Raw genomic sequence first — 19166 nt, 5'->3', positions numbered from 1 at the left:
ATAAAATGAAAATATCTCAGATGAGTAAAAATAACTGGAAAATATTACTTTGGAAGTGAATATTGTGGTGGCTGGTTGGTTATGATGGATGCTTCACTCACCCCCACCAACCCTCTAATAGCTGGTCCCTTAAAAAAATGTACAAATTGGTGTTAGATAACAAGCAAAGTGATGTCAATACATTTCCTAATTCTTGTATATTTCTTAATGCTGAAAGATAAGGATTCATTTTTCAAAAATGAATCAAAGGATTCATTTTTCTCTGTTGCTTAAATTGATTTGACTCAATAAAACAGGTTCAGAGTCTTTTGTTTAGTGTTACAGGTTTCCAGACTAGCATACTTGATTTGTTTATTAAAAGATAATTACAAAATCCTGAGCAATCCTACCCATGCTGTGGTTGTGCTTTTGGTTGTGCTGCAGAGCAAGTTACCAAATACACATAAATCTCTGTTTAAGTTAGTGCCTTGTTTTTTGATTGCAGTGGATCCAGGCCATATGGTACTATGTGGACTCCCAAGCTACACAGAACCACCCAATAAAGGGAGCAAATATTCAATTTCTTTAGTCAATAAATGTACTAAAGAATTAATATGAAGGAATGTAATAGCAATTTTATTTTGTTACCAAAAGCTCAACAATAGGCAGCAATATGAAAGAAGTTTTTTTTTTCTGCTGATATATAACAGTCCTTCCACGGCTTAGCACACATAAATAAACACACATGCAACACACAAACAAGCAACAGTTCCCAATGGTTAAGTATAAAAAGGGTCAAAGTTACCAAGCCTACTAAACCAAGTCATCTTCAAAGAGTCACTGGAAAAGAGTGCTAGGGAAGACTGCACTCAAACTGCCTGTATTCTGTCCAGATCTGCTATGCAAAAGTCTCTGTTCTTAACATTCTACATGACTCAGAGGTCCTCAGAAGTAAATCAGTTTTCCTCCAATAAATGGTAGATCTTTATGTTTGCATGAAAGCCTATGGCACAATGACAGACAGAAACGTTATTATGGAGAATTACAATTAGAAATATGTTAGAAATGGAACATAATCAGGTCCTCAAATATATCAAATGGCTTCTTGATGTGGATCGGCAAGTGTAGTCGCGCTATAAACTCATGAAGCCGGCAGAGCCTTCTGACATCTGTGTTAATTAGCGTTTGGTTTCATATTCCACTGGAGTGAATCCACTGCCATCTCCTTCTTGATGGTCAGATTTGCAGGGCAGCTTTCTTCCCAGATTGCGTAAGGTCTTTCCTGCTCGCTGGCGTCTGTGCACGCCTGCTGGCTCTCCTGCGCACTGATCCACTCCAGATGCTCTTTGCGAGACAGCCAAAAGAGCTGTGGTATTCTCCCCCGCTCCCCAATGAAACATGACATATTCAAAATGAATCCCACCCGCCAGAGAAAAGAGTCTTGTGCGTCCCGTTGCTCTACAAGCCTCCATCTTTGAACAGCCTGTCTGTCTGCAGGTTCTTGAAGAAATGGTCAGGCTCGGGGTGGGGTTGCCCGGGGTCCCAGTCCTTGCCCGAGATGGAGGGCTTGCGGTGGGTGGGCAGCTCACGACTGTGGCTGTCCAGCACCAAGTCAGGGTGTGGTGGGGGTGGAAGCAGGCTCGGACTGGGCTCACCGCCGGACGAGCTGAACGAGTCCGTTTTGACGTGCCGGTACTCGTGCCTGGGCAGCGTGCGGCTAGCCTCGTGCACTTCGACGCTGCCATTGGTGCTGCTTCTCCAGTGCCAGGTGTTGGCACTGCCTGATGACAGGCGCACGATGGGGTGGTGTGGGCCGTGAGCGTCCACCGTAATGATGCTGCAGCTGTCTCGTTCGGATTGGATGCGGTAGTAGGGCGACTCCGAGCCTGTGCTGGATGTCGCACACGACGAGGCCGTCTCAGAGGACCTGGGTGTGGACACTGTGACCTGGCCAGCCTGCTTTGACATGGCGATGACCTGCACAACCCGTGGTTGGTTGGGGAGACGTGGCGGCTCTGGTGTGGCTGCTGGCACGGGCACGCCCTTCTCCGTCATGGAGAGCCACTTGGCCCTGGTTGTGGCGCTCTTCGGGGACACGGGTGGAGGCCTGGATGCCTCCTCTGGGATGTGGACCAGCTGTGGGGCACCAGGCCTCTGAGACATTGTCACTCTGGCACCCCCTGGTGTTGCCGCCGCCCTGCTGGCCTGCACAGTGGGGTAGAGGGAAGACGGCATGCCCAGCTCCTCCTTGGAGCCTCCGTCTGACTCCTCCTCTCCCTCCATGGCACTGCCCTCCTGGCAGTCGTCCCTCAGGCTCAGGCTCCGCATCTCCACAGACTTCTGCTTCCACTCAGACACCAGCTGCTTGGAGCGTTGCGTGTCCAGAGACACGTGGAAGGTCATGTGACGCTGGGCGTGGGCAGGCTCTTCTGCACCATTGGTGTTGGCTCGAGGAAGCGTGTTGCTGAATGTCACCATTGTCTCTTTCCCCATGGGGCTGCGGGGGGCCAGAAGCTCCACGTCAGCGCTCGCTCTCTTCAGGCTGCCCATGGAGGCCTTCTCCCGCTGCACCTTGCGGTTGAGGCCGGGAGCTTGCGCTGGGGTTGCCAGCTCATCGTTGCTCTCGGAGGCATGGGCCTTTTGGTAGACGGAGTCATGGCCGCGCTGTGTCAGCGCCCGCAGGGCGTCCTTCTGTGGTTGGTGGGACTGCCTCACGGGCCGGGGGGTGGAGTCTTCTGAGGGTTTGAAGTTTCCGACAGCATATAGAGCCTACAGAGAGATGTCAGTGAGATGTATTTACTGTGAAAGTAATACATTAATTAAATAACAAATGAATCTTCTAAATAATTCATTATTAAAAGATAACCTAAAACTTCTATTTATCTTATTGAAATGGTGCAATATGAGAAATTCTGTTTCCAAAGGGAACTGAAGATAAGGTTTAGAATTAACACAGCATGCACTACACAATGTAGCCTACACATCAAGGTGAATCCCCATCAAACAGCAATTCCTCCTGAAACATACCTGGCAGAGCAGATAGAGCAACTTTCTGGCAATACCAGAGTCATGGGTTCAATGCCTTGGAAGCATACTTGTGGTACTGATAAACATGTATGCTGCTAAGAGTCTGTGCTGAAAACACCAAATGTAAGTAGAACCCTGGCTTTTAAAATCATGAAACCGTTTAGGCTTTAGACTTACGCAGGATTGCGTTCTACTTTGTGGATATGCTCACAGGCTACCCTGTTGAATCAGCAGGGGCTTTGTGTTTGGCTGCTTGGTCTGGTTCTTGTCAAGAGCTCTTACTTTTCCCTTAGAGCCCAACCTCTTGATGTTTGTCCTCGTTTTCCTATATATTTTCTATGTTAAAAATTCAATGACTTTTTACTTCCATAATCTTATGCAGTTTGCACTTCCAAGAAATTCAAAAACAATACTCTCCAAGATCTTCTCTCTTCACTTAGCTGAAGAGTATGCCGATAGACTACTGGCATATAAGAAGAAAGCGTTTACCTAAAGTAGTGACAGAGTGAGAGGAAACTAGATAAAGATTAAGACAGCAGGAGGAAGCAATGAGAAAAGGGTGTCTGTGTGTGTGTGTGGGGGGGGTAGAGAGAGAGAGAGAGAGAGAGAGAGAGAGAGAGACAGAGAGAGAGAAAGTAACTCTGAAATTGTTTCTGGAGAGTTTGGGGAAGAGTTTTTTCTCCCCAGATAGAACTACAGCCCTATATATAGCCATTGCAGGAGACATCCTAGAAACCGTAGCAAGAGTAAGAAGTCTGCGGCCCAGCTGGTGTCTCAGAATTAAAGCAGGGAAGGCATGGAGTGAGAGGTGCCCAACAAAAGAAGAAGTAGATCACAACAACAGGAGACTTTCAGGGAGCGGAAACTAGTAGTCGACACTAGTAGTCGGTTTGGTGGCAAAAGTACCAGGTAAACGGCGATTCCCGCTCCAATGACGAAGCCCACATAGACGTCGACAGGATGGCTGCGATACTGTGTGATCTGGGTGAGGCTGGCTAGCGCAGCGGCGATAGCGAAGGCGAACACCAACATGGCCTTCAGCAGCTTGGTGCTGTCCGAGATGCTGGAGTTAAAGTACATCTTGCAGGAAGAAGAGAGAAAACGTGCATGGCACCATCACACAAATGCATAGCCCTCACCATCAGAGGCACACTGCCTTGTAACTGATGTTTCCTGGTGGTAACAGAGACAGTTGTGATATGAATAAGACTACATCTGCTCATCTGTGTCCATTAATGATGCAGACTGAGCTAATGTTTTAATTAACAGTTGGAATCTTTCACTGAAGTCAACAAGGCAAAGCTAATGCAACCTGACTAACGAGGGGTTCTCAGCTCTGTGCTGGGGAATGTATGGGTATGAGGGGAAGCTAACTGTCTCCAACCTTTAAAACCATCGCTATGACATTGTTAGTGAAGAGGCAGAGGACTGGCAGTACACGCTAACCCGGGAGATATCATGGCATTCTATTCCAATTGCAACATATATCTGAACTCTGATATATCTGATTAAGAAGTGTGCATTGCCACTGATGCTGGAGGTTAATCTGGAAAAAATGCTTACAGATATGTAGACAGCTGCGAAGCCGGAAAGCGTTGCATGCTGGGAAGGGAACGTTTTTCTGATCAGAGAGAGATAGAGAGAAAAGGGGGAAAAAGATCAATTCAGCAACAGATGGAGAATCACAGCCATAGAGGTTTTTTTTTTTCCAATTTTGTTGGGAGTTTTAAACAAACTAGCTCAAAAGAGGATAAAAAGGGAAGGGAAAAACATCTTCACACATCATTAAGCACATGCAAAGTAGGCAGACGTCTCTGTCTCTGAGCCTGCCTTTTTCACTGCTTGCTGTGTGAGCGATCAGAAGAGTGGGATCAGATCAGCCTGTCAGTAATCCTGGTTATGGAATATTGGCAGAGGATCAGTGCTTAAGAGGCTGGATCAAAACCACAAAACAAATGGTCCATGTTTAATCACTGCCCCATAATTCATACCCCTAAATCTGTGACTGTAACTGTGCTAGGCTGCCAGGGATTAGCATGTGGATCTGGTGCGCAGGTATGGTGTAGTTCTATGCATGAATCTGATTTTGTTTGAGTTGGAACATGTGTATGGTTAAAACTTGTGTATTTGTGTGTGTGTGTGTGTGTGTGTGAATTTGTATATGCAGGTCTGGAAAGATTACCTGGCAGACAAGATTGCATACTGGTCTCGTCCAGAACAGATGTCCTGGGTAATGTAGGGGTTTTTGTCACAGGCCACACCTGGCAGTGTGTAATTAGGCTTGCACACTGTCAGGAAGAAGGGTGTGTGGTAGCCAGTAGCCAGCTGTATAATGTCAGTCACTAGGGCAGTGGCACATAAGCCAAACACGTGGACACCTGTTGAGAGGAAAGGAGAGGAGAAGAAAGGGAGAGGATTACGCACCTTGCAGGAAACTCTATTAAATGAGTCAGACAGAATCTGGTGTTGGAGACACTGCAGGAGCAAATCTCCCCCATACTGCTGTGTTCCAAAAGGACGAAGCTGGGATAATGGCAGAAAAGGTTCAGAAGAGTGATGCTGGGAGACACCAGCTATTCAAGTTCCCATACCGTAATGCTTGTTACAAGAAACCGACTCATGGTGTGATGTGGAAGAGGGTCGGTCTTTTGGTCACCTTATAAGTCGCAGCAAAGAGCCGCATTCAGCCAGGAGTGAAGGGGACCAGCGTACCTACGAATCGCACTGTCCTACGCAGGAAGGAGTTGAAGTTGCAGCCACCAGCATTGATGCTGGCCTCTGAGCCAGGTCGACGCTTCAGCTTGGACTGCATGCAGTACATCAGAGCCTCCCCGAGCATGATCTAAGACACAGCCATCATTACACTCCAGAGATCGTGAGCTCTGGCATGTCCTCACCTTCACCCGGCCGCCAGCACAAAATCAGCTCCAGACAGGATGAGGTGAGACATTCAGAGGTGGGGTTATTTCTGGAGATTTCTTATATATTTCAGATTAAATAAAGCAGGAGTCTAGTCGGAGTGCTGATAAATGTATGGTAAAAAACTGGATTGCAGGCTAATTATTAACCCAATTCTAATATGATTGGAAATGCTGCATGGTGTTTTACAGCTTGATATTTCATATCCACTTTCCATCCATCAATATCCAGCATGGATTTCAATCACTACAGACACTGCTGGCTCAGCATGTGCTCTGCAAGCTCAATATTACAGCTCAGGGCTGTTTTAACAGCAGAGGGGATGTTAATATTGAAAAAAGTGCTATGGAACAAAAAGCAGCTGAGTTGCAATGTGCACATCTCCCCACTGCTCTGTCGGAACAGTACTTCAACAGCCCCACTCGGCTCTGTCCCTTGACTGTACCCTGCTCTAGTTTATAAAAATCCAGGACAAACAAGCAGGTGCGCTTTGACGGCACCTGCATCATTTGTGAAGCTTTTTATCACCCCCATCAACTGAGATGCACTGGTAAAATGTGTTTGTGACACCACATCCAAAGCTTCTTAGTGAGCTCAATGAATGACAATAAAAAGCACAAAAACAACAAAACCAAACAAACAATTGAAACTAATCAGCTTTAGAGATGGTGACGAAGAGTTTGAGGAGTGTCGTAGAGGAGGTTGGTGTCTGTTGGAGCGTAGGCTGCTGAGTGTTAGAGCGGAGGCCGGTGTGTGTCAGAGTAGAGGATAGTGTGTGTCGGAGCGGAGGCCGGTGTGTGTCGGAGCGGAGGCCGGTGTGTGTCGGAGCGGAGACCGGTGTGTGTCGGAGCGGAGACCGGTGTGTGTCGGAGTGGAGGCTGGTGTGTGTGTTGGAGTGGAGTGCTCACTGAGGCGGCAGGGCCAGCGAAGGCCAGGCTGAGGAGCATGAGCAGCGGGATGAGCTCGTCTCCCGCCTCCACGTACGGCATGCTCAGTGAGCGGTCGTGGCAGCGGAAGCCCACTTTGGCTGGCTGAAGGACATCAGTCAGCTCAAGGAAATACAGTGAGATAATAGACGAAGCCACGATGGGCAGCTGGGAGAGAGACAGAAGGACAGAGGGACAGAGAGAGAGGTACAGAAAAAGATGGAGAGAGCGCGAGAGAGAGAAAGAGAGAGAGAGGGGGACATGGAGGTGTAGAGAGAGGAAGCATGAGAAGGGAGCAGAAACAGGCAGAGAGGGGAAAGAGATAAGGGTTGACAGAGAAAGAATAAGGGCAAGGTGGTGGGATTATGGAAAAGATGGCACAGGAGATTAAGCGGATTATACCAGGAACAATCAACATTTACTGTTTGGTGAAGTCATGATTAATTGAAATAGTAACAACCCTCACCATATAAATAAACCAGCAACCTAAAACTCAAGGCTAAAGTGATTTTTATGAATGAACTATTTAGTCTTTATCATTTGAATACAACATATGTTAGTTGCTAAAATGTGATCATTAACTTTTAATCTCACTGAATACACAGGATCGCTTCCTAAATCTTCATAATCCGGCTAAAATCCCAGTTAAATTTAAACAATTACTTCTCATCACCTCCATTATCCACAAAGATAAGATAAGAATGAAGGATGAGATTTTAGCTTCTGACCCATTATATGAGAATAAATTAAAATCTTTGATGCTAGATATTCACTCAAATCTACCAGGACTTCACAGTTCTGAGTCACAACAATTTCAAGTGACTCACATGGAGTGGCTCCAGCCCTGCATCTTAAAGGCACCTCTACCTGCACATGTGTTTCAAATAAAATTAATCCATGATGAGTTGTTTTGTATTTTTGTTACCACTTTTTGAGTTTTTGTGAGGTTCTTACATGAAAGAAACAGCCTTCATCTGGGTAAAATTGTGTTGCGTTGTGTCTATACATTAGTATGGCTTAAGCACTTACTAATCTTTTCACTTTGTAGGATTTTCTTCTTTTCTAAATGCAAATGAGGTTGTTGCTCTTGTTTTACTACTGCATACTGAATATTTTTTGCCCTAAGTTACATTTGCATCAGTCTAGGATGCTTGACTTTTAGAATATGAATCCTTTCAGATTATGCATGTACTTTTATCTCTTTCTACTGCAAGCACATTTTTTGTAAGTCGTTCTGGGTGACTAAACACATATGTGGACAGTATTCACTGTAAGAGATCAAATTCAGGTGTAATACCTCCACAAAATAGAAGCAAGGCAGCAACGTCATACTGTCCTTGGGTGGCTTTTTGGGTTTGTCCTTTGGCGACATTGTCTTGGGGTTGGATCGCAAGCACGCTAAACGTAGGAATTGAACAGTTAAGAAAGCAGGACACAAAATTCATTCAGATCAATTAAAAAAAAAATAAAAAAAATACACTTAGATAAAAAACAACTAATATAAGGCCTAAAATAATAATGTTCTTCTTAATGAATAGGTCCAAACTATTTTTATTTAAAATGTGTCTTGGTTGTATTAAAACATTGGTTGAATGAATAGTTTATTAACAATATTTTAAAGTTGTGCTGCTAAACATACAAATTCAATGAGCTCAGTGCAGTGCCTACAATTGGCTACACACACACACACACACGTGCGCACACAGACACACTGGTATTTCTACTGACTTATTTTTTAAATGCTGCAAATAAAATGAAACCAAAAAGAAATCCTGTTTTAAAAATAAAAGATGAATTTTATTAAAACAAACAAACAAACACTACTTTCTCATGGGGACTAGCCAAATGTCCCCACACCATCAAAATGTTCCTGTTCACCTGATGTTATGGAGATATTTGGTCTCCACAAATAGCTAAATACAAACCCAGACACACATACACACACACTCTTCTGCATCTTCTGGGATTTCATACTCAGTCTATTGGGGGACTTATTATGACTAATGAAAGCTTGACCTACTAAACTAAGTTGTCTTTCATTCTGATGTTCTGCAGAGGTTTATAGAAATATACACTATAGCCTTTTATGTTTCATTAGATTATTATATTAAATTAATATCAATTAATATTAGATAAAAAAAAAACAAAGAAACATGCACCCCCCCCCCCCCAAAATCTATATAAAATCTATAAGTGATGACAGAGGTGCTTCGGATTTGCAAACTTCAGTTTCAACCCACAGAAATTGGAATGCTCATCACACAATCAAAAGAAAGCATGAGTGAGTTCCCCAAACCCTCACAGTCCTTGGGGCTTTGGTCCTGGGATAAAGGCTGAGCCTCAGGAGAAGACAACAGGCCTGGTTCTGATCCAGCACTTTGAAAAATCTCATCTTAAAAATAATATGAAAGATGGCAAATCAGTTCAATGAAACATGGAGAAGGGTTTGTTGAAGGAGTTTTGAAAGACCAAAAAAAAAAAAAATTTAACTATTATATAAACCTCATTGCACACTGCACACATTAGGTGTAATGAGGGATAAAGTGCACAAACACAAAAGATGAAACAAAGAAATAAGTCCAAACCCTAAAACATTTAATAATACTAAAAGCAGCATATGACTAATGCATGTGTGGTGCTTACATTTTGGCCACTATTTTGGATTCCAACAAATATTATGTTTGAGAGAGCTAAGAACTAAGTTTATGAGATATCTGTTAAAATACAGTACTGAAAGCTGGTTATCTACTTTTGCAAACATGGGGTATAATCCTGAAGATAACTCAGCTCCCTCTCTTCTTTTTCAAGAGAAGAGCGAATTAATTTGAGCCCCAACATGGTGGCCATACAAGTACCCATGCCTATATGCAACACCACACAAAGGGGCCTCTTTTTAGTGGAGAGGGCTATTTATCTTGCTCTGTCCTGTTTGTCTCCAGAGACAGTGAAGGATACAGAGAGGCCTGGTTTTTGACTGGAGCCTGCACTGTTAAACACTATTGGCTGGCAAAGTAAAAGAGAAAAGCTACAAAAGAGCAGCTATTCCTTTCAGCAAATCTCTGCACCAGAGAGTTGCAAATAAGCACACAAACATCTACTTAGTGCAGAATGTGTGGGAGAGAGATAGCCCTTCAAAAGTCATTCACTAAATCCTGCAAATATTTCCTTTTAAATGTCCTTGCTCACACTTCAAAGGGAAAAAAGTTACCTCAAATGTGCTGAAGCTGTTAAGAAACTAAATTCAGATATGCTTGTTCCAGAACTTGGTGTCTCAGCCTTTATTGTAATGATGAGGCCACATCTGCGGTAGGATTGCTACATCCTATCACTAACGTTTCCCACTGGAAATATTGCCTTTTGGTATGGACTAGACCTTATACAGTATTTATTTATTTCTGAGTATGTCATTTGATATGCGTCAGAACCACTATCACTTCACCTACAGAACAGATAACTACTAGCCTATCTACCTTTCATTAAATGTTGATTGCGATATCCAATCGATCAGTTGGTGTAAAGTCAGTCTCAGCAAAACCTTCCGGACAACTATTATGATCTGCGCTGTCCACTATAAGGTACTGAAGCCCGTTTGAGAGAGCGCGTGGCTGAACGTAGGGCTGACTCGCCGTTAACGTCTTCAGGAGTAGGCGATACGATGCGAGTTTTTATTCGGTAAAAAATTATATATTTGCTGCTTTGGACGGTTTAGTACGAGCTCATAATGTAACTTGTTAACTTATGAAAATTGAATAAGATTAACGAAATTAAAGTTGCTCGTTAAAACATACGTATTTAAAGGCGTTTTGTCCGCATTTTAAGACGTTCAGTTTAGATACCTCTTCGTGCCAGTCATCTTTCTCCTTCCAAGAGAAGGTGATAGCTCGTTAAACGCAGCGTAAGCGGTGCAAGCAAACATGACGGACACTGAAAAGACTTCGATGATTTAATGATCCACTTAAATGTCTTTAATAAAGATAACCAGAAAGCAGCACTGGAAAAAAATCATGAGTCTCCACCTTATTTTACCATGCCCGGTGCTTTAGGCGCCCCAGGTCAAAACCAATAATCAACAACAGACAATACTTGCCTCTTTCTCGCTGATGGTGTAAATTCACCGACTCCTTGCGCTCCTTGCGACCCCTTCCCCTTCTTTTCGATCGTCTGTGGTGCTCCAGTTTGGCTCAGTAGATTTTAATCCATATCATGCACTTGTACACTTCAGGCTTTAGCCGACTGGACACAGATTTAGTGTCCGATTTTACCTCTGCTTGTTCCGATGAGAAACTCTTGACACCAAGGAGCCTGGTCAGCTCTTGGTCTCCTTTCAGTAGAAGAAAGTCCTATTTCCGATTCGAGTATCCTACTTTCTTTAGTGTTATGAAGATGAATGGGTATCCAGTGGCTTTCTCACGGATGCCTCACAACGTGCTCCACATGAACGACTACTGTAACCTAGACGGTACCAGGAATGTGGCCACTATGAACTGTGTAGAGCAGCGTTAACACAAAGACTTTCGGGAGGGGGGATTTAGAGGGAGGGGGCAGCGTAAATGAGGGAGGAGGCAGTCTACACCCGCGGACACACAATTACACGCACACCCACCCACCCACACACACTCTCTCTCTCACTCCCTTGGAGCGTCATTCGAAGCCTAGTGTTTTTCTGTGCTTATTTCCATTTATCCATCATTAAGGTTTAGCTAAACAAAAGGGACGAAGGCAACGCTGAGGGGGAGTTCCGTGTATGACCGCAAGGTTGACAGCGGTCTCTTTATGAGTCTGTGCACCATCTGGTCTTGGTCTACCCTCCTCCACCCACCCACCCACACACACACTAGAGAAAAGGATTTTGCACGATATGTTTGGAAAATAAAATATCTTATTTGGTACAACATTATTAACACGATTTGTCTACAAGTACAGTCTCATTTATTTGAGAGATGGAGTTAGTTTGACCACACACCTCTTTGTGTCTCGGTATGTTTTCGGTCAGGAGAGGACGGCACATGGCGAGAAGCGCCCGAGTCGCTACCAGTGAGAAGAAACGTCAGCTGAGGCGCACGCGCAGACGTCGAATTTAAACGCTGCCACTTTACCAGTGAAATAAAAGACGTGGGCGAATGTTAACATTTTTGTAGCAAAATAAATATGGATTCCAAAGAGAATCCCACATCAAAAGAATATATTAATATTTGTCATTACCTACAGCATAAGCTACATTGGCATGACGCAAGAATCCCACGATTATTATTTCACTGGTAACCTATTTCATACAATAAAAAAGTCCCTTTCCAAACATCCCTATTCTAATATTTATCCACCAAAATCTAAGAAAAGGAACACGTGGTAGGTTGCCAAACATGTGGGAATATACTACGATTTAAAGATTTGGCCAGTACACTAATGGTCCCAAATTCACGTTGGCACTCGGCAGTGGTCTGGGAAAAGTGGCTTCTCGCCCCGGTAGAAGAATATAGGGTCGGTCTCTCTCTCTCTCTCTCTCTCTCTCTCTCTCTCTCTCTCTCTCTCTCTCTCTCTCTCTCTCTCTCTCTCTCTCTCTCTCATACACACACGCACCCCCCCCCCCCCCGTCTCCCTTTCTGTCCCTCGCTCTGACTCTCCCTATGGCCTTTTTCTTCGTTTACCCCAGAGACTTAAGTCAGGCCTGTCGGGCATTGCCGCTATATCTCGAGGTAAGACCCAGCTGCAGAGCAGCTAATAACCCCATCACGCTGTGCTTCTGCTTGTGTCTTCTCTGGCCAATTAGCTGCAAAGTCTGCATTCTGCGCCCGCCTTCACTCCATCCTTTACGCTCTCTTCACATTCATTCACTCCCATAGCGCACAAGTCAAGAGGGTGGCAGCTGTGGAGTGTGGAAAGAAGAGCTCCTAGGTCCTCTTCACAACTTTAACTTCTTGGAGTCACGTTCTCTTAAAGCGACACTCCCTCTGATGGCTGGTAATTGAATGGCTTAGGGCGCAATGTGTTTCTTTGACTGATTAAAATTCTTCTTGACTTTTCACACATCAAAGCCAATTACAGGGAAGGCACTCCTCTAGTTCTCCCCAACTCCATGTTTATGACTCGACAGGGACTTATTGTACTGTGATTGATTTTGGCTCTGATCTCTTACTGGAGTATGGATCTTCTCATGGTTATGGGTTTGAGAGGTACAGAAGAGCAGCGGTTTAAATGAAGTGCAGATACAAGCTTTCCTCTTCTCCAGGTATACTTCTCTGACCTCGTTTAGGAGTCAGGACGACATTATAAGGACTCTATTTTAGATAAAGCTAGAATCAAGGACTGAACAGGAGGACAGGAGGACAGGTGTGTCATAGAATTATTCAAACTAGGAACCGAGTGCGCTTCTCTTCATTTCTTTTACAAAAGGTAAACTAACACTTTATTAAAGGGTATACAATGGAGAGTTTCTTTCTTTTATGTCTATGGTTATTGATTTCACGACTGAGTCTTGGACAGTGTGCGATATTCTAAATGAAGATTCCAGTGCTTGGTCTTGGAAACCTCAGTCATGTAGAATAATTTCATTTCACTCTCAGACTCCCGGTGTCTAAGATGCGCTTAGCATGCAGCCATCTCCCACAGAGCTCAAGAGCCCCCTTGTGGCAAAGCTCTAAAATTATAGCAGTTTGTGGGAGATTGTGGTTTAATTGTTGTACAACGCTAACAACAAATATTACAGGTTTTCTGAATTGCTAAAACACTAAACCCCATTTTCTAAACAAAAATGTCAACGGACATTTTTATTGAATCAGTCACACAGTTGGAAAAACTTTAAACACGGTTTACGTTAGACACAGTTGGCAAATCTGAATCCCCCAATTTGCAAAATTCTAAACACATTCACAAAACACATTTTAGCAGTGCAGTGCAATTTCACACAACATAACTCACACAGGCCACAAAATTAAACACAACTAACACACTGTTATCGTTAACATACCACCGCTCAAAATTGAGCACGTGTCCAATCATTGATTTGCTGAACCCAGTATCAGTAAACAGGATATACAGTAAAGCCAGGTGAAATACAAATATTGTATGGATGAGGAGGAAGAGGAAGAGGATAGTAAGGAATACCGTATGAGCCATAATCTCAAATCAGAGCAACAATCACTGACCATGTTCTGGATTATTGAATGAGTGAAGCAGGACTACGTGTTCAACCTAATCTACGTAAGCAGGTTCTCAGTGGCCTCCATAGTCAGGACATTCAGAGAAGAAAACAGGTAAAATTACTGTAATCTTTGGTCTCTGAAAGTTACAGTACAATATTCAGTAGGATGTCTCATTAATTTTTCTTTTTTGCTGACACTTTTCCTGAAATCTCCTCTCCTTTTCTAAAAACAGTAAACACAAAACCCCAAATATAAGATACATTCACAAACTTGCCTTTATTGATCAAACAATCAACTCAAATGGCCATTAAATGACACACAAGGCCAGCCAATCCATAAACACCACACTGCAGTTATAACACACTACTTAAACACTGTGCTTTTAACACAGCAGGCCAAAAAAAAAAATCTTTATTTAGGAATTTTGCATATTTTTGTATTCATGAAAACATGTTTATTGATGTATTTACATGTTTACTAGAAAACCAAAAAAGAAATACAGCATATGAACTGCAAAATATTTAATATTTGTATACACAGTATGCAAAGTCAATCATTCATTCTGCCTCAGCGTCATGCCTGTGGGCTGGGTCAGACCACAAGACTTCATCTACATCACAGGCAATCCTCTTTCTATTGCTAGGCAACTGGGAAAGAATCCTTTTGAATGCTGAATACAGCCTTGCAAAGAATCCACTCTTATGTCATTACATTCTGCGTCCATTGGCTGGAGTAGATTTTCCTGGTTATAGGGGTTTCAGTCATAAACCTTCGACCTTCTTTTACTCTTTTATCATGGTGAAAGCTCACATTGTCTCAAACCACAACATACACAGCATACTCTCACAGCTCAGGCTCCCCCTGCTCAAGTCCAAGCAAAGCATCCTGCAGGCCGTCCAGAAGTGAGAAGATGTTCTGTGTTATGTGGCCCTAGCGGATCATGGCGATGCAGAACCCGTTGCTGTTGATGGCTGCACATAGGGTCACCTTGTCACCATGCTGGCCAGACATATACTTGCACATTGCCCAATTATAATTGACCTCTTCTCCACCTCTTTGTGAGGTTGAAGCCATTTCATCCAAATATATACATTTGGGTTTTGTGAAACATCATGACAGACCTCATGCCATTGTTTACATGTGCTGCGTTATATACAATACAGTATGTATATTTGGTTGTAGTGTAACTGTACTGTAAATCCACACTTACTTGCAGATATTGATATCATTTCTCTTTCACACTTTCTGAGTTGCGTTCAAATGGAACTCGATATGCTTATTTCATCCATACGTGGTTGCACTACAGGAGATGGTCAGTTGTGTCAAGATTCACACAGTTGATCCATTCATAACGTATATTGTCTTCAATAACCTGCTGTTGTATTTCACGCAGTTGAACTGCATTATTCCAATGGACCTTATCAAAAAATGAGAGTCTCCTGCAGTTCTGAGAACAAACGTGAACTTACACCCTCATATCGCCAGCTTTCAATTCTACAAATAGAGGTCGTTTTACAATATTAGATTTTACAATACACATACTGTAATAATATGCACTGCAGCAATACACTGAGCTATTCACGGTATACTATTACTGTACTGTACTGTAACCTTCAGGTGCCAAACACATATACTCTACCTGTATTATTCTCTGAATGTCCTAACTATGGAAGCCACAGAGAATCTACTCAAATTCGGCTGCACACGTTGTCCTGCTTCCCCCAGTCATGCCAATCCTCTTCCTCTCCTATTGTTGCCCTCCATTGCTAAAGTCACACAATACAGCTCAGAAATGCCACTTGCATTGCATGAGCTGACTTTAATCCTGTTTACCTACTGATTTCAACCCTAATCACTGATTGGACACATGTGTGCACAGTTTTCACCTGTAGTTTTTTAATGATGAAAATAGTGTGTTTTTTGTGGTTAACTTTTGTGACCTGTATGAGCCATTTTGCATCAAAATGCATTATCATGCAGAATGTGTTTTTGGCAGTGTGTTTAGAGTTTTGCAAAAAGGTTGATTCAAATATGAAAACTGTGTCAAAGTAGGTGAAAATTGTTTTAGGTTTTGTGATGAGTGATAAATTCAATAAATGAGTTTGGCAGTTGAAAGTCGTGTTCCAAGAATGGGGTTTAGTGTTTTAGCAGTTCAGAAAAAAACTGTAAATCACTCCACCAAAACTCTAGAAAGTAGACAGGTAAAACAAACCTTCCTTGTACAGTATTGCACAGTATTAGAGGAAACATGTCTGTACAGTATTACGGTATGCACACTTTGAACAAAAGGATCTTTTTGTAGAATGTAAAAATTTTCACATGAGAGTGGAAGGACACATATTCTCACAACAACAAGAGACTTTCATTGTTGATATGGTCCTTCAAAATAATACAGAAATACAACAGCAAGCTGTTAAAGACAATGTGAATCTACAGTGCTACTGTATTACATACATTTATACTGTATTGTTTGTAAAGCAGTACATGTATACAGAGACATGCAGCTTGCCATGGTATGTCATTTACAGAACTTATTTTAGTCTATTTTCCCAGTGCAAAGAGAACATGTGTATTGGACTCCATGGAGAGGACTCATGAATGGATGAAACTGGTTCACTTTCATGAAGTAAAAGTCAATATGCCACTGGTCAATACGCCATTGTAGAAGTGCCTGGGAAGTGTGGTGGCAATGTAACCATATGTGCTGCCATCAGCACCTATAGGCATCTTCACCGCCATGTGACTTTAAGGCCATACAACACTGACCATCTCATAACATTTCTGGATGATCTACTGGATGCTTTGCTCAGACATGAGCAGAGGCACAGCAACCTGTGTATGTTGTAATTTGGACAAAGTGAACTCCAAGCTCCAAGGATTTGTGAATGGTTTACCAATAACCTGTGTTTTTTAAATGCGCGCCTCCCACCACACTTTCCCTTCCTTAATCTCATAGAAGAATTTTTCTCAGGATGGCAGTGGAAGGTGTATAACCCGGAAAATCTCCTCCAGTCAATGGATGCAGCATGTGACAACACAAGAGAGGAATCTAGTCAAGGCTGGTTTTGGATTCTTTTCCAGTTGCCTAGCGATGGAGAGGATTGCCTGTGATGTAGATGAAGTCTTGTGGCCTGACCTGGCCCACCGGTATGATGCTGAGGCAGAATGATTGAATGACGCATGATGCTCACTCTAATCAAGTAGTTTTTTTTTTTTTTTTTGCTGCAGAAATGTGTAAATGATCTGCTCTGGCCAGAGTGCAGTTTTTTTTTGCATTTATTTATATAGTGTGTAACGATTGCTGCATAGTGTTTATGCATTGGCTGGCTTTGTGTGTTATCTTAAGACAGTGATTAGTTTTGAATAAAGATAAAAATATTTTCAATCAGTATTTGGTTTTGCAAGTTAAGTCAAAGTGTATCTTTGATTCGAGAGTATCTTGAATTTTGGGAGTTGTGTTTACAGTTTTGAAAAAGGAGAAGACATTTCAGGAAATGTGTTTTAGCAATTCACTAAAACTAATCTTTTGTAATTTGACATTCTTGAATCTTTAAACTGTCTGTATACATTTTAAAACTCCATGTTCTATGTATCCATGTATAACTGAGTGATTAATTTTGCCCATCATTATACCTGAACCTAGACAGAAAGCATAAAAACAAAGGCTATTACAAACCAAACACACCCAGAAATGGTACATTGTCTTATATTTGTCAAGTAAATCACATCCACTTAAATGAGTTTGGTAAACAAAATGGCACAAATGAAGTTCATTGCTGTCCCATCAGTAACTCCCCAGCCAGTGCTCTATACACTGGAACATTGAACAAGCCTAAACAATTTAAATGACAATTTTAATTTTTCTCTCTTATTTGCATAAATGTTAATCTGTAGTCTTAATCTCAGTATTTGCCGTCTCAGCATGTTATTGGTACTGTCAGACTAAGATAATAATATTATTAAAAACTAAAGTGTACTTCATTATGGGTCATTTTGCTGCAGGAACCCTTGCAATATTAGACCCCTTTTTGGAGACAGAGCTATGCTCTGTGGTCTTTATTTTCTATGTGGTACAGGGTAGGAAAATGGAGCACAGAGCATGGAGCACAGCAGCAGTTTGAGGTGGACTGGCTAAGCTTCTAGAGAAATGTGAGCGAGAGAGAGAGAGCGAGAAAGAGAGAGAGAGTGAGAGAGAGAGAGAAAGAGAGTGAGAAAATATGAGAGAATGAGAAAGAGAGAGAGGGGAAAGGGAGAGAGAAAAAGAAAGAGGGAGAGGGAAGAAAGAGTGAGAAAAAGAGAGAGTGAGAGAGAGAAATTGCTTCATCAGCAGGTTTAGCAGAATTTGCAGTGCATTGGTGATGGTATTTTTGTATTCTGTTCCTTTACTTGAGTGGAGATAGGCTATGTGGTCATATGAAGGGCAAACATCACTATTACCAGGAGAACATGAACAGAAGATGCCTCTCACCTCCTCTCCTCACTCTGGATGTAGGAAGGCACTGAATATAAATGCATAAAATACAAGACATCCAAAACCTGGTGAGCAGTAAGGTGGAAGAGGAGCTCTAAAAATAGGTCCCGGTGCTGTAAATTTATCCGGCACATCTCCCCCATGCTGGCCTCATCTCTGAGCTTACGCGTTACCCCCACCATAAAATCCAACAGGATCTGGATATCTCCATCTGCCTCGAAGGACCTGATCCAGCCACAAATAACACAGGCAAGGCACACGCAAGCAAGAAGAGAAGCACAAATATGTCTGACGTGGAGGAGCATTGAGCATGCATTAGCATTGGGTTTAGTGGTGGGCATATGGGCATATTTGTGTGTTTGTTTGAAGTGGAGCAGTGCTAATGTCACCAATTTGTCTCCAGCGAGGACTCAGCAGTAGCCACCTGTGTGAGGCTCCCAACTCTAATCACACCGACATATGGAAGCACTAGGCCTGGCTGGGCTGTGTGAACTGAAGCGGCGGTCCGAGGTAGCGCTACAGGCCATTTGCTGATGGTACGAACATAATGATGAAAATGCATGGAGACGGATGCACTAGTGCCACCCGGAGGATGGTCCCTGCGTTGCACCCAGCTGTGTCAACAGGAATGGTGCTGAAACAGGATAGGCACGGTGGTACTAGAGCAGCCGTGCTCAGCTGGTGTGGAATAGGGCTCAACGGCTA

At 42.9% G+C, this 19166-nt stretch overlaps 1 protein-coding gene across 1 annotated transcript; it reads right to left on the bottom strand.

Moving 5' to 3' along the window:
* Positions 1-594: 594 nt before the first annotated feature.
* plppr3a (phospholipid phosphatase related 3a) lies at positions 595-11361 on the bottom strand. Its single transcript, XM_027008533.2, has 8 exons — positions 10939-11361; positions 8149-8249; positions 6834-7019; positions 5719-5848; positions 5189-5384; positions 4570-4627; positions 3913-4086; positions 595-2748 (listed from the first exon to the last, which is right to left on the bottom strand). The coding sequence occupies exons 2-8, from the start codon at positions 8221-8223 to the stop codon at positions 1438-1440; spliced, it is 2130 nt and encodes a 709-aa protein (XP_026864334.2). The 5' UTR covers positions 8224-8249; positions 10939-11361; the 3' UTR covers positions 595-1437.
* Between the last annotated feature and the right edge of the window lie 7805 nt (positions 11362-19166).

Source organism: Electrophorus electricus, chromosome 17 (assembly GCF_041902795.1).
Source record: "Electrophorus electricus isolate QZ-2024a chromosome 17, ASM4190279v1, whole genome shotgun sequence".
NCBI lineage: Eukaryota > Metazoa > Chordata > Actinopteri > Gymnotiformes > Gymnotidae > Electrophorus > Electrophorus electricus.
This window is presented reverse-complemented; position numbering and strand designations above follow the sequence as displayed.

Coding starts and splice junctions, on each gene's coding strand:
- plppr3a (XM_027008533.2), bottom strand. CDS start 8,223: ATGTCGCCAAAGGACAAACCCAAAAAGCCACCCAAGGACAGTATGACG. Junction 5,849..6,833: donor TCGCTGGCCCTGCCGCCTCA/GTGAGCACTCCA, acceptor GCTGTGTCTTAG/ATCATGCTCGGGGAGGCTCT. Junction 5,385..5,718: donor TAGGACAGTGCGATTCGTAG/GTACGCTGGTCC, acceptor TCCTCTCAACAG/GTGTCCACGTGTTTGGCTTA.